This window comes from Nematolebias whitei, chromosome 16 (assembly GCF_014905685.2).
Source record: "Nematolebias whitei isolate Nwh7 chromosome 16, NemWhi1, whole genome shotgun sequence".
Classification (NCBI taxonomy): domain Eukaryota; kingdom Metazoa; phylum Chordata; class Actinopteri; order Cyprinodontiformes; family Rivulidae; genus Nematolebias; species Nematolebias whitei.
The window spans coordinates 28,403,134-28,417,229 of record NC_056513.1 but is presented as its reverse complement, the minus strand read 5'-3'; the positions used below and the strand labels follow the sequence as shown (position 1 = coordinate 28,417,229).

At 40.0% G+C, this 14,096-nt stretch overlaps 1 protein-coding gene across 1 annotated transcript in view; it reads left to right on the top strand.

Moving 5' to 3' along the window:
• dclk2a (doublecortin-like kinase 2a) overlaps window positions 1-13,626 on the top strand; it is an 87,008-nt gene extending 73,382 nt beyond the window's left edge. The window contains exons 14-17 of the mRNA XM_037690517.1: window positions 1,700-1,796; window positions 4,564-4,644; window positions 4,747-4,857; window positions 13,084-13,626. Of these exons, the coding sequence (XP_037546445.1) occupies window positions 1,700-1,796; window positions 4,564-4,644; window positions 4,747-4,857; window positions 13,084-13,626 (832 nt within the window). The remainder of the gene's footprint in view (window positions 1-1,699; window positions 1,797-4,563; window positions 4,645-4,746; window positions 4,858-13,083) is intronic.
• The last annotated feature ends 470 nt before the right edge of the window (window positions 13,627-14,096 follow it).

Below are 14,096 nucleotides of genomic sequence, written 5' to 3'. Positions count from 1 at the left end.
GACACAGACCACTGGTCACTGTATATGACACAGACCACTGGTCACTGGTCACTGTATATGACACAGACCACTGGTCACTGCTCACTGTATATGACACAGACCACTGCTCACTGGTCACTGTATATGACACAGACCACTGGTCACTTGTCACTGTATGTGACACAGACCACTGCTCACTGTATATGACACAGAACTCCAGTCACTGTATATGACACAGAACTCCAGTCACTGTATATGACAGAGATTAGGATTAGTTAATGTCTGAAGGTACAAGTAGAAGGTCAGATGCTAAATGTTGTCAGTGGTTATGCTCCACAGGTTGGATGTGATGTGGAGGAGAAAGATACATTTTGGAAAGATCTGGATGAAGTGATAGAGAGTATTCTCTGGAAAGAGAGAGTGGTGATCAGAGCAGACCTGAATGGACATGTTAGTGAAGGAAACAGAGGGGATGAGGAAGTGATGGGTAGGTTTGGTGTCAAGGAAAGAAACTTGGAAGGACAGATGGTGGTGGATTTTGCCAAGATAATGGAAATTTTTCATTCAACCTTCATTTAGACAGGTAAATCCCATTGAGCCTCGAGGACTCATTTACAAGAGAGACCTGATTTCAACAAAGAATGATGACAACAATGGACAACAGCGACAACAATAAACAATTATAAAAAGTCATACTGGAGTTTTTATTATTTTTTATTTTTTTATTTTTTTTACAAATAGGATGGCTAAAAGAAAAAAGGTAACAAAAAAGACAGCTAGATTCTAAGGCGAATGTAGAAAACTAAAAACAGGAACATGTCTGCATTGGTCCCTGCCAGGAGTCCAACAGATTCTTAAAGGCGCTTAGAGAGGTCAAGGTGGAGAGCTTCAAATCTTTTTGTAAGATATTCCAGGAAACAGGAGCGGAGTAGGAGAAGGCCCTTTTGCCTAGTTCAGTCCTCATTGAGGGAACACTGCAGGTAATAATGTCCTGAGAGTGCACGCCGTAGCTGCACTCACGCAGAGACATGTAGGAGGAGATGTATGAAGGCAGCAGAACAAGAAGTGATTTAAAGATGAAAATGTACCAGTGAGAGAGTCTGCGTGACGTTAATGATGTCCAGTTAACCAGTGAATACAGGGTGCAGTTGTGGGTACGATAATCACAGCCTCACAGGAAATCACAGGAAATGGCTGTAGTCAACACGTATTTCCAAAAGAGGTGTGTTTGACGCTTCAAATGTTTAGTTTGAATCTTGTGTGTTTCCTCTCAGCTGAGTGTAGGAGTGCACAGAGAGGAGTGAATGTGCAAAAACAACGAGCTAAAGTTTTGCCACCTAACGTTATATTTTGTTTGGATGCAAGTTACAGTTCATATATAATACTTTATATAATTATTATATAATATAATAAAAATAGCTTTTCCAGGTCTTTAAATATTTTCTAGATCTTCAAAATTTTGCTTCCATGTTTTGTTAGGCTGTTGATTCACTGCAACAAGGAAGCTGTCACTCTGAACTGATAATTCCTAATAAACCATAATTATTTGATTACTATTTGTGTTAGCTTTATTATTTTTTTTAAATTTGTCATAATGTGACTTTGCACGTACATAATTTAAAAAGATGAACTCTGAGCGGTTGTACGATAGATTTCATTGCATGGGAGAAATCTTCTTGCAGAAAAATTTGTTTTTTTTTTGTGTTTGCTTTTGTTCTAGTGAGAATAATAAGCAAGAGGACCTGTTTGATCAGATTCTTCTGGGGCAGCTCGACTTCCCCAGTCCTTACTGGGACAACATTACATACTCAGCAAAGGTTTGAAAATACTTATTTTCAAAAACAACACGTTTTGTTTACCTCCTGTCCATTACTGAAGCAGTTTGAACCCAACGCTGTTAACTAAATTTAGTGACTGTAAAAAGTCTCATCAGGTTTTCAAATGGTACAAACATGCACACCAGTGGTTTACACTCGTTTAACTGCTACTGTCTGCTGAGGGATCAAACTGCTGATTAAATCCATTTTACTTCTCATAGTCCTGTCACTGGAATCCAGTGCAGACTTAATTTTACCCCATGGGAACTTATGGAACCAGCTGCTTAAATCTCAATATAAAAATCCTGGTAGAGCTGCTGGGTTTTCTCTTTAGACCACACGGAAACATTTGTACACCTGTTCATTAATAGTTCAAACTACTTATGCAGTGTTTGTGCAATTTAGTTGATCTGCTGTTTTTAAACAAGGACTGTTAAAGTGCCGTGCTGTAACTTTAGAAGCTGCACCGATTGCCACTTCAGTTCAGTTTAATTATACAGCGACGAGTCACAGCGGAAGTCGTCTCAGGGAGCTGTACAAAAACACACGTGGGCATGTTTCTAACTAAATGAACCTGTAATAAGTCTCATTACTTAAGGGTGTCTTTTCCCGTCCTGCAAGCTGCAGACTGCCCCCTAGTGGCTGACTGCAGTATAATGTTTAAGTTCTGCCCTTGTAAGCCAAAGGAACATTTATCTGCCTTTAAAAAATCATCACATGAGAAAGGATATGTGAAGTTTTTTTTAATCTTCTTGCTCTCTGCTCAAATACGCATTTTAAAAATACTTTTGCTCTCAACTACTTATTTAAGGTTTATCTACATTTCATATTTTTTTAACTATTTTTTTTTATTTATCCACATTGCCTTGTCCAAATTGTAGGTGCAACTTCCAGCGCGGACCAGAACCATCGTTTGTTTATGTGCGAACAGTACGAGCTAATGTTTCTCCGAGCATTGTAGGTTTAATTTAAACATGTAGGAACACCACCTGTCAGAGCTGCAACAGGACAATATAATCATACTGCTGCGTACTGAGGATGAGGGATGGAGGAAGAGCTGAAGAAGTGGCTGCACATTACATCTACTAGCATATTTAGCTACTTCACTGACTCTTGTTCTTCTGACAGTGAAGTGATGAACAACCTGAAAAGCTCTGAGGTGTATTGTTGTCTACACAGTAATAAGGTCGGTGGTGTTTTGTTAAGAGGTGGGACACAATCTTATTTACCTTAAAGCAGACACAGAGCCCAGCCAAACACTTAAAGTCCTCCATCACTGAGCTTGGGTTCATTGCAGAGAAAATCGTAATATAGATGATGAACAAATACAATGATGCTGCTTCATACACTTGAAATCATACCTGATATTCTTGTCACACTGTTTTCAATCTTTCTGAGGATCCGGCGTCTCTTCTGGTGGTTTATTGTAGTCCAGACACAAAGTAGGATGCAGGTTTTCCCCCATCGGCTGTTTGTCAACAAAGTGAAATGAACTCACATACAGCGTTTTGGGTGGTCTCTTCAAGTTCACATCTTTTAGCCACATTCTTCTAAATTACTCATCTGTAGGTAGGAGATGGAAACTGTACCGCTTTTCACAGGAACACCTTTTTTTGTTTTGGGTCCGTGTTCGTGATTCTGCACCCGTGAACACAAGAGGTCCCTGAACTCAGCACAACTATTTTAATAAACTTTATGGTTGTTAATCAAATATAAACAAAATAAAAACAGAGTTTTATCTGCTAAACTGAATGCAAATTACTTTCAAACAAACCACGGTCCGTGCTCCACTACCATGCTTAACCAGTGTTTATTGCTACTTCCTGTCTGACAGGAAGTTGTACCATAATCATTTATACAGTAGAACCTCCAGGAATAAGGTGGATAAAAGTTTCACTTTCCATGAAACATGTTTCATGCTATGACTGACAACCTGTCGGCCAGTTAGCAAGTTGGGAGGGTGTATAGGCGGGACTTTCAAATTGATGGCACAGTCCCAGATCCACGATGGGCAGAACTCTGGCAGCGCAGTGGAAGTTCATAGAGTCATTTTTCTCATCTTTCTTTATTTCTATGAATAAAAAAAAAAACATTTAAACACAAACAAATAGTTCAGATCTTTTGAAGTGAAGTTCTGTAGAAATATTATAAATAATTTTGCAGCCAGTTGTTTGAACAACCTCAGTTTGGAGAAACAAAGAGCTCTAATAAATGGACTAGCTGGTGGCTAGCTCGAGACCAGAGTGAATTCCTGCTGTCTTTAAACAACTCCAGTCAAAAAATATAATTAAAAATCATATTTTTATGAAAGCGAACACCCAATAATCCTTTACTCCACTAATATTTCACATTAGTTGTACTGGCTGTATTTCCAGTGTCCTGAGCTGCACTGGAAGTTTTAACGCCAGCAGCTGTCAGTGCCATGTGTGTTTGAAAAATCCCATAAAATTTTAATCAAATAACCTGGTAGTTGAACTTGACACCAGATGTAAAGATGAATCAAAATAATGGTTGTGCAGTTGTTTTAAGATGGCAGAAGTCCTCTCTGGTCTTGGCTCTACTCAGACCAGCTGTTATCATGTCAGTCTGGTCTTAAACTCCATTTCTCCATATTTAGGTTATTCAAACAACAGATAACCAGAACAGGTAAGATATTAGTTGTTTATAACCTTTGACAGAACCCATTTGGAAAGCTGTTGCTTTAACCTGAAGATGTGTGTGAGGACTTCATGAAGCTAGGCTAAACTAATTCAGTGTTTTCTTGCAGGAGCTGATTGGAAATATGCTGCAGGTTGACGCTGAGGCTCGATACACGGCGCAGGACATCCTCCTGCACCCATGGGTCACGGTACTTTAAAACAGCGTTTGTTTGTGTGTTTGAGTTTAAATGTGATGGCGCTTTTGAGAACTGACATAAGTTTTTCTGTTTGGGAACGACACCTGGCTACAGGACGATGCAGTCATGAACAACATGAAGTCAGAAGTCACAAGTAAACTGAAGACGCATTTCAACACTGCACCGAAGCACAACAGCACCACAGCTGGAGTGTCGGTCATCGTGGTAAGCTCCTGGAAGCCTCCACAGCCCAACATGTAACCAGCTGAGATTATTATTTTCTTTGCTCAGATCTGTAGATTTACTGTCATACTTAGTGCAGAATCTTTCAGCTGTATTGAAGTTCTGGCCTGAATTTAATCAGAATTGACAAACTGCCTGAGCAGGATGATGGAGAAGGGTGTATGTCTGACCCAAATCCATAAGATTGTGCTTGTTGTAATTCACAAGGTCAATCTGAAGACCAAGACATTCATGCATTGAGGGGAGAAGCACCAGAAAGATGTTAATGCCAAGTACAGCTTGGTGGTTAGTGCCGAGGTCTTGTAACCCTGAGGCTGCAGGTTGAGTCATGAAGTGCATCCAGTGCAAAACGGTTGCCAAATTTTTCATTCAAATTTAGTTTATTGTGGCAACCCCTAATGACGGGATCAGCCAAAATAAAGCAACAATATAAAACTTATGCTGCATAGATTAAATTGGTGACCGTACAGTTGAGAAATCATCCCTCCTTCTTGACTGTGAGCATACAGGTGCTGGTCATAAAATTAGAATATCATGAAAAAGTTGATTTATTTCAGTAATTTCATTCAACAAGTGAAACTTGTACAAACCGGATTCCAAAAAAGTTGGGACACTAAACAAATTGTGAATAAAAACTGAATGCAATGATGTGGAGGTGCCAACATCTAATATTTTATTCAGAATAGAACACAAATCACTGATCAAAAGTTTAAACTGAGAGAATGTATCATTTTAAGGGAAAAATCTGTTGTTTCCAAATTTCTTGGCGTCAACAAATCCCAAAAAAGTTGGGACAAGTCCATTTTTACCACTGTGTGACATCCCCCCTTCTTCTTACAACACTCAACAGACGTCTGGGGACAGAGGAGACCAGTTTCTCAAGTTTAGAAATAGGAATGTTCTCCCATTCATGTCTAATACAGGCCTCTAACTGTTCAATCGTCTTGGGCCTTCTTTGTCACACCTTCCTCTTTATGATGCACCAAATGTTCTCTATAGGTGAAAGATCTGGACTGCAGGCTGGCCATTTCAGTACCCGGATCCTTCTCCTACGTAGCCATGATGTTGTGATTGCTGCAGAATGTGGTCTGGCATTATCGTGTTGAAAAATGCAGGGTCTTCCCTGAAAGAGATGACATCTAGATGGGAGCATATGTTGTTCTAGAACCTGAACATAGTTCTCTGCATTAATGGTACCTTTCCAGACATGCAAGCTGCCCATGCCACAAGCGCTCATGGCGATGACATGGCGTCCCAGTGTTCCATAAAGAACTTCAAATCATGACTCATCTGACCACAGAACACTCTTCCATTTTGCCACACTCCATTTTAAATGACCCCTGGCCCAGTGCAAATGTCTGAGCTTGTGGAGCTTGCTTAGAAATGGCTTCCTCTTTGCACTGTAGAGTTTCAGTTGGCAACGGCGGATGGCATGGTGGATTGTGTTCACTGACGATGCTTTCTGGAAGTATTCCTGAGCCCATTCTGTTATTTCCTTGACAGTGGCATTCCTGTTTGAGGTGCAATGTTTAAGGGCCCGGAGATCACGAGCATCCAGTAGAGTTTTACAGCCTTGACCCTTACGCACAGCGATTGTTCCAGATTCTCTGAATCTTTTGATGATATTATGCACAATTGATGATGATAACTTAAAAGTCTTTGCTATTTTACGCTGGGTAACACCATTCTGGTATTGTTGCACTATCTTTCTGCGCAACAATGGTGGAATTGGTGATCCTCTTACCATCTTGGCTTCTGAGAGACACTGACACTCTGAGAAGTTCTTTTTATACTCATTAATGTTGTCAATTGACCTAACTAGTGTTAATTGGTCTTCCAGCTGTTTGTTATATGCTCAATTTTCTTTTTCCAGCCACTTATTGCTACTTGTCCCAACTTTTTTGGGATTTGTTGACACTGTGAAAATTTGAATCAACATATTTTTCCTTTAAAATGTTACATTTACTCAGATTAAACTTTTGATCTGTCATCTGTTATATTACGAATAAAATATTGACATTTGTCATCTCCACATCATTGCATTCAGTTTTTATTCACAATTTGTTTAGTGTCCCAACTTTTTTGGAATCCGGTTTGTATTTTATATTAATTCACTACACACAGATATATTTGAAATATTTATTTATTTTAATGTTGATGATTATAACTGACAACTAATGAAATCCCCAAATTCAGTATCTCAGAAAATTAGAATATTGTGGCAAGGTTCAATATTGAAGACACCTGGTGCCACACTCTAATCAGCTAATTAACTCCAAACACCTGCAAAGGCCTTTAAATGGTCTCAGTCTAGTTCTGTAGGCTACACAATCATGGGGAAGACTGCTGACTTGACATTTGTCCAAAAGACAACCATTGACACCTTTCACAAGGAGGACAAGACACAAAAGGTCATTGCTAAAGAGGCTGGCTGTTCACAGAGCTCTGTGTCCAAGCACATTAATAGAGAGGTGAAGGGAAGGAAAAGTTTCCTGATGCATGCTCAATAATCCAGGTAGAAAAATCTAAAAAAGTTAAATCTGGTCCTCTGGACATTCAAAAAAACAAACAAACAAAAAAAAAACAAACAAAGCAAATCAACAAAAAAATTTAGAAACGTTTCGTCTCTCATCCGAGAGACTTCCTCAGTCTGAGGAGCTGTATTCAGCTCAGTCTCTTAAATAGCACCATCTCAGAGTGGATCAACCAGTTTTGCTGCTGACAACCAAAACCAGCTGATCACATGCTCAAGAAGGACCATCAGCCTAACAATGGATCATTAGCACACTGATGGCTGTTTACTGTTCACAGAGGGCTGAGTGATACTAGCAATCACAGCATTGTAAGAGGGGGACAGTTGAGAGACGGATGAGAGACGAAACGTTTCTACATTTTTTTGTTGATTTGCTTTGTTTTTTTTGTTTGTTTTTTTGAATGTCCAGAGGACCAGATTTAACTTTTTTGGAAGGAAAAGTTGTGGTAGAAAAAAAGTGTACAAGCAATAGGATAACCGCACCCTGGAGAGGATTGTGAAAAAACCCATTCCAAAATGTGGGGGAGATTCACAAAGAGTGGACTGCAGCTGAAGTCTGTGTTTTAAGAACCACCACTCACAGTTGTATGCAAGACACAAGTTTCAGCTGTCATATTCCTTGTGTCAAGCCACTCTTGAACAAGAGACAGTGTCAGAAGCTTCTCGCCTGGGACTGCTGCTGAGTGGTCTCTTCAGTGTTCTCTGATGAAAATAAGTTTTGTATTTCCTTTGGAAATCAAGGTCCCAGAGTCTGGAGGAAGAGAGGAGAGGCACAGAATCCACGTTGCTTGAGGTCCAGTGTCAAGTTTTCACATTCAGTAATGGTTTGGGGTGCCATGTCATCTACTGGTGTTGGTCCACTGTGTTTTCTGAGGTCCAAGGTCAACGCAGCCATCAACCAGGAAGTTTTAGAGCACTTCATGCTTCCTGCTGCTGACCAACTTTATGGAGATGCAGATTTCATTTTCCAACAGGACTTGGCACCTGCACACAGTGCCAAAGCTACCAGTACCTGGTTTAAGGACCATGGTATCACTGTTCTTAATTGGCCAGCAAACTCACCTGACCTTAACCCCATAGAAAATATATGGGTTATTGTGAAGAGGAAGATGTGATACACCAGACCCAACAATTCAGAAGCTCTCATAACACCTGAGCAGTGACACAGACTGATGACTCCATGCCACGCTGCATTGCTGCAGTAATCCAGGCAAAAGGAGCTCCAACTAAGTACTGATGCTGTACATGCTCATACTTTTCATGTTCATACTTTTCAGTTTGCCAACATTATTTCTAAAAATCCTGTTTTTTATTGGTCTTAAGTAATATTCTAATTTTCTGAGATACTGAATTTGGGGGTTTCATTAGTTGTCAGTTATAATCATCAATATTAAAAGAAACAAACATTTGAAATATATCAGTCTGTGTGTAATGAATGAATATAATATACAAGTTTCACTTTTTTAATGGAATTACTGAAATAAATAAACTTTTTCATGATATTCTAATTTTATGACCAGCACATGTATTTTCCTGACGTCTTTTCCTTTTTCTTCACCTCATCAGGTCTCATCACTCCTTCAGGCTCGTGCACGCTCTTCTGTTTGTCTGATGTGAAGTTAGGGCGGCGCTGCAAGAAGCATCGGCGTCATTTAAAAGTTTTTGTTGACCTATTTTCTTCTTAATCTCATTTGACAGTTTGAGGTGTAAATGATTTCAGCTTCATCCCTCATCCATCCATCCTTCTCTTCCTCACGCCCTTCCTTCACACCTGACCCAGGACCACAGGGGATGCCTGGAGCTGAGAGCCTGGTACATGTTTCACACCCCTTCCTCCTCCTCCGTCTACTAACTGTGGTCTGCCTCTGCAGCCATCACCCTTCCCCTCATCCCCTCGCTCATCTCCTTCTCCTCCCATTCTTCCCTACCCTCCTCTCTTGTTCCTTTGCAGCAAACTTAGTATTGTCTCATATTAACAATTTGTGCCAGATTTATTTGACTTGATGCTCATCGCTCGTCTCCTTTACTTCCATTTAACCCAGTCGGCACTGACCCCAAGCATTTAATGAACGAGGTCTTTTTTTTTTTTTTTTAAGTTTTCTTGTTTACTAATGTCATGAGGTCAAAGCATGTTTCTAAAGAAAGTTTGGTGTGATTTGCCTCCTCCTCTTTTTACCCCTTTTGTTGTCAAATCACATTGAAACTTTTTCTTTTTGTATTTTATCCTTTTGTTGCCCCCTAGTGGTGATATAAAGAACTGCACAGGATTTAAAAAATAAATTGCAGATGGAGGCAAAGTTGCCTCTGAATGTTTATCATCACATTTTCATTGTTCTGTTTTACTTGTTAAAAAAAAAAAACTCAGCAAAGAACCAACCAGCTTATTAAACATGATTATTTTCTGTAGATAAGTATAGATAAGCTTTTAATTTATTTATTTTTAATCGGACAAAATATAAATAATTTCCAGCTGCATAAAAATGTAAACCTTTAAGGATTTTACTTTGATTATGCAAAATATGTGATTTGGCCTTCTCTAAAAACCCAACGACAACAATATATTTTAATTTAAATCACTGTAATCAGATTTACAGAACAAACTTCATAGAGTCAGCACTTCCAATAAGGCAAATTAGATTATAATAGACATTACAAATGGTTTTTGAAGCAGGAACCAAAAGACTCAAACACATCTCTGAACATTTATATGGATTTGAAACAAAAACAGAGTTTGCAAACAATGAAAACAAATCTCCCAAGATTCTCTGGGCAAAGAGTCCATTCAGAGTAAACGAAGACTTTGAATGTTTTACTGACCTCTTAACAAATGCGGCAGAAAGGATAAAAACGCACAAAGATACTAAAATGGTACTTTTATGTGTGAAGCATGGTGGAGGAACCATCATGGTTTACTGCTCTTGCACCTGCTTTTGCATAGCCAAATATATATATATATATATATATATATATATATATATATATATATATAACCTGAAGAACTTGTTTGTTCCTGTTCTCAAACTTTTAAACAACTGTTCTTTATTCTTTATTTACCGTTTTGGCTTGTATATTTCTATTAATATTTGAAAAACTGTTCAGACTGGACATCCAGGAAATATTTGAAGGTTGAAATATTTTATAGAGGATTGATAATTGTCTCATGAGAAAGCACACGATGGATGAAAAGTTGCCCAACTTAAGAATTGATGATCAAAGCAGTGGCGATTTTAGCTTCTTTTTGGGGGTGCTCAAATACCCCTGAAAAATTAGGAAACCATCATTAGGATTTTATAAGGAAGCGTAGTTCTTAAACCTTAGATAAACCAAAATATTAAATAAATGTGGAATAAATGATGACTCTTAAATGGGTCAGTAACATCTGATTTATTTTGCACGAGTCTGATCCTCGACGCCACTTGTCAATCAGTCCAGAAGGCTCGTGAGCAAATGACCAATCTGTGACCTCAATTTTGACCGATTTGACCGTCAAAGTGCATCTATTAAGGAAAAGCTAGGTCGAGACACACCTTTGCTATAATTTCGAGCAAACAAACAATTGTTTGTAAGTGTTAATTTTGTTAAAATCTTGTTAAAGTCCTCCTGTGAACGCTCCTGTAGCTGCCATTTGGCAGAAAACCAATTTTTGGCACATAGGCCCACATTTCCGAGTTGTCAGCAGTAATGTGTAACAAACACGACGTCAGTGGTGATGCGTAATAGATGCGACTTAAGGCTCCAGTATACTCGTGCGTCCTGTCAGCCGCGAGGAAACTGTGCGCACAGTCTCCAGAGGGTTGAGACTTCATGCTTGAGCGTTCATCCTGAGTGGCTGCAGAGCAGCTTTGCAGAAAAGGGGCGTTGACCTACGGGACAAATTGAGGTCGCCGATTGGTCATTTGCTGACACGCCTACTGGATTGATTGACAGGTCGGAAGAAGGAAAAAAAAAACAGCTGGCAGCCCCAGCCGCAGCGGTGTTCTTTGTTTATATGTTGTTAATAAAAAGTAAAAAAATAAAATAAAATAAAAAAAAACAGGGAGCGCTGGCCCTGCAGCCCACACATCAGAGCAGCCCACCAGGACATCTCCAGACCCTCCTGCAGCCACGCTGGACCCGATTTTAATTTGCTCTTGACAAATTCCTTAATTTCTCACCATTTCAGTCATGGCATCAACGGAGGAAGAGATCGCTTGCCTTTTGGCAATAAAACTTGAAAAGGCCTGATCAGGGATGAACAACCACCAATAGGTATGTTTACATGGACATAAGTAACCGGATCAAATGGCCGGTCGGAATAAAATTATGTCATGTAAACACTCTGTTTGGGTTATTTTTTGTGTATTCGGCACGATCCGATATAATTTGTGATCAGAACGAAACAGGTGGTTTACGCCGATCTGTAACCCGATCGGTGCGCATGTAAACCTTGATCTGTTCATTTTTATCTGATCGTAAAAAACTGACCTGACTGCACATGTGCGACTTTGCCATTTCCGCCTGGCTAATGCTAATAATATTAGCATGTCTGGGGAGCAAAACTGGTCGGTGAGCGACGCAACATTTCTACTAGAAACTTTGAAAGAGCTCAAAATGATCTGTATTACCTGTAGCTCAGTCAGGGAGTGCAGTAGCGTCTCCACCATCATTAAAACCTGTCGCGGGTCCATTTTGGGTGCTCAGGTTTGTTTACGTATGTTCACCCCGGAAGTAGAACTTCTTCTTCGATGTTTTTTTTTAAGGAAAGTTTACCACTCTGCGCATGTCAGTGCTGCTGTTCAGAACAAAGCCCGCTGCATGTAAACGCTCGTCATGAACAGATAGTGCCCATGTAAACAATACATTTGAATTATCTAATCTGAAAACATTTCAATACGGTCAAAAAATGTTGCTCATGTAAAAATAGCTTATGTGTTATTCAAGCCAAGAGCCATTGTCAGCACTGTGGACTAAGCCCCCCTAAAGGGCAGGTTCTAGAATCGCCCCTGGTTCAAAGTAAAACTCCAGCAGACTAAACCATTTAATCAATTAGTTTCAAAATACTGACATTTAGATCTTAAAATAGAATACAAGAAAATGCATAACAATGGCAGGGATTGCACACATTATGGATCCAAAGCTAAACCTGAATGTGTCACTTTGCTCCAACTAAGACTCTCCAGAGTCCCAGCATCTACTGGTTTGGATTTGAAGCTCTAATTGGACGAGCTCTGAGCTGAAACAAAACATGTCTTATTGTTCTCATACATGTTGTGAAACTGGGAGTAAGACTGGTCTCTGTCTCCACCTCTTTTTTTCCCCCCATCTGCTTTTTCTCTTCCTGCATTCTGAATTAGCTCAGGGACAACGGTACGTACCAACATGTACGACGCAGCCTCATCTGTTCTGCTAATGGTTCAACGAGAGTAAAAGAAGACAGTAACTGTTGTTATTGACCCACAACACATTATGTGCTTTTAGAAAATAATAGATATTGAATTAAATACTTTATTTGCCCTATTTTATGCATAAATGTCAGATCATTTCCAGTCACATTTTTTGTGCCGTTGTTTTTATTTTTCATTTATTATGTTTGTTTAGAGACGCCTCATGAAGTGGTGGTGCTCACTGCTCAAGCTGCTCAGTGCCTTTTTTGACTGGTGTTCGCTGAGCTGACGTTGTGTTTGTTCTTTTGTCAGAACACAGCACTAGATAAGGAGACCCTCCAACTGGCCACCCGTTGTTCAGGACCACCAGTCCAAGTCCCATCAGCTTCTCCGACAGAACCTGCATCAGAATCTGCTCGGTCAGCGTTTTTAGCTGCGAGCGTCTCTTCTGAGGCGTCCATCCCTGCTGCGACAGAAACTGCATCTAAACCCACGTTAGCCGCTGGGCTTGATCCTCCTCCCTCTGATCCACCGTGCTCGCTGCAGTTTTCACCCACTTCTCACACGTCGCCCATTTCTTCACCTTCCGAACAACGAAGCCCCTCGTTGCCACTTTTAGCAGCTCCCTGCTTATCTTCTGGTCCCTCCCCACCATTTCCTAAAAAACTGGACACAAATCCTGCTACCCCCTCCCCCGTCTCCCCCTTCCAACCCGTTGTCTTCTTCCCACTCTCGTCTCCGACCAAACCAGAACCCCCGTTGCCTCCTTCCATCCACCCAACCCTGTTCCCTTCACCTCCTTCCACACCTCCACCTCCTTCTCCTTGCCCTCTGCTGTCTGAGGAGCTCCTATAGAATGTTTAAACTCCTGCACGGTTCAGGAGCCGTGTTGACCCACAATTCAGAGACGGGACTAAGAAGCGACATGGCACATCGTAGCTGCAGGTTTTCTGTTTGTTCTCACTGAAATATTTTAATTTTTCTGTGTGAAACTGAGTTTGAATGTGCACAAGTTTGTATTTATTGATGATAAACGATTATCCTCCTGAGTTTCTCTTTAATATTGTTTGATCGCATTATGAAGTTATTTTTGCCTCGCATCTCATTTGGACCACCTGGTATAACCTGGGACTCTCTTTAAATACAAATACACAGATTTCAGGTATTGCTTTAGCAAAGAATGTACTGTGATGTTCCTCATATAGGAACAAAGATGAACTTACTGATAACAGAATTAAGTCTTTCTCTTTGTCTGTGAATTAGTTAATAAAGAACTCTGCTTCAGTTTCAGCTGTTTGTAAAAATAACACTCACAAGACATAAAC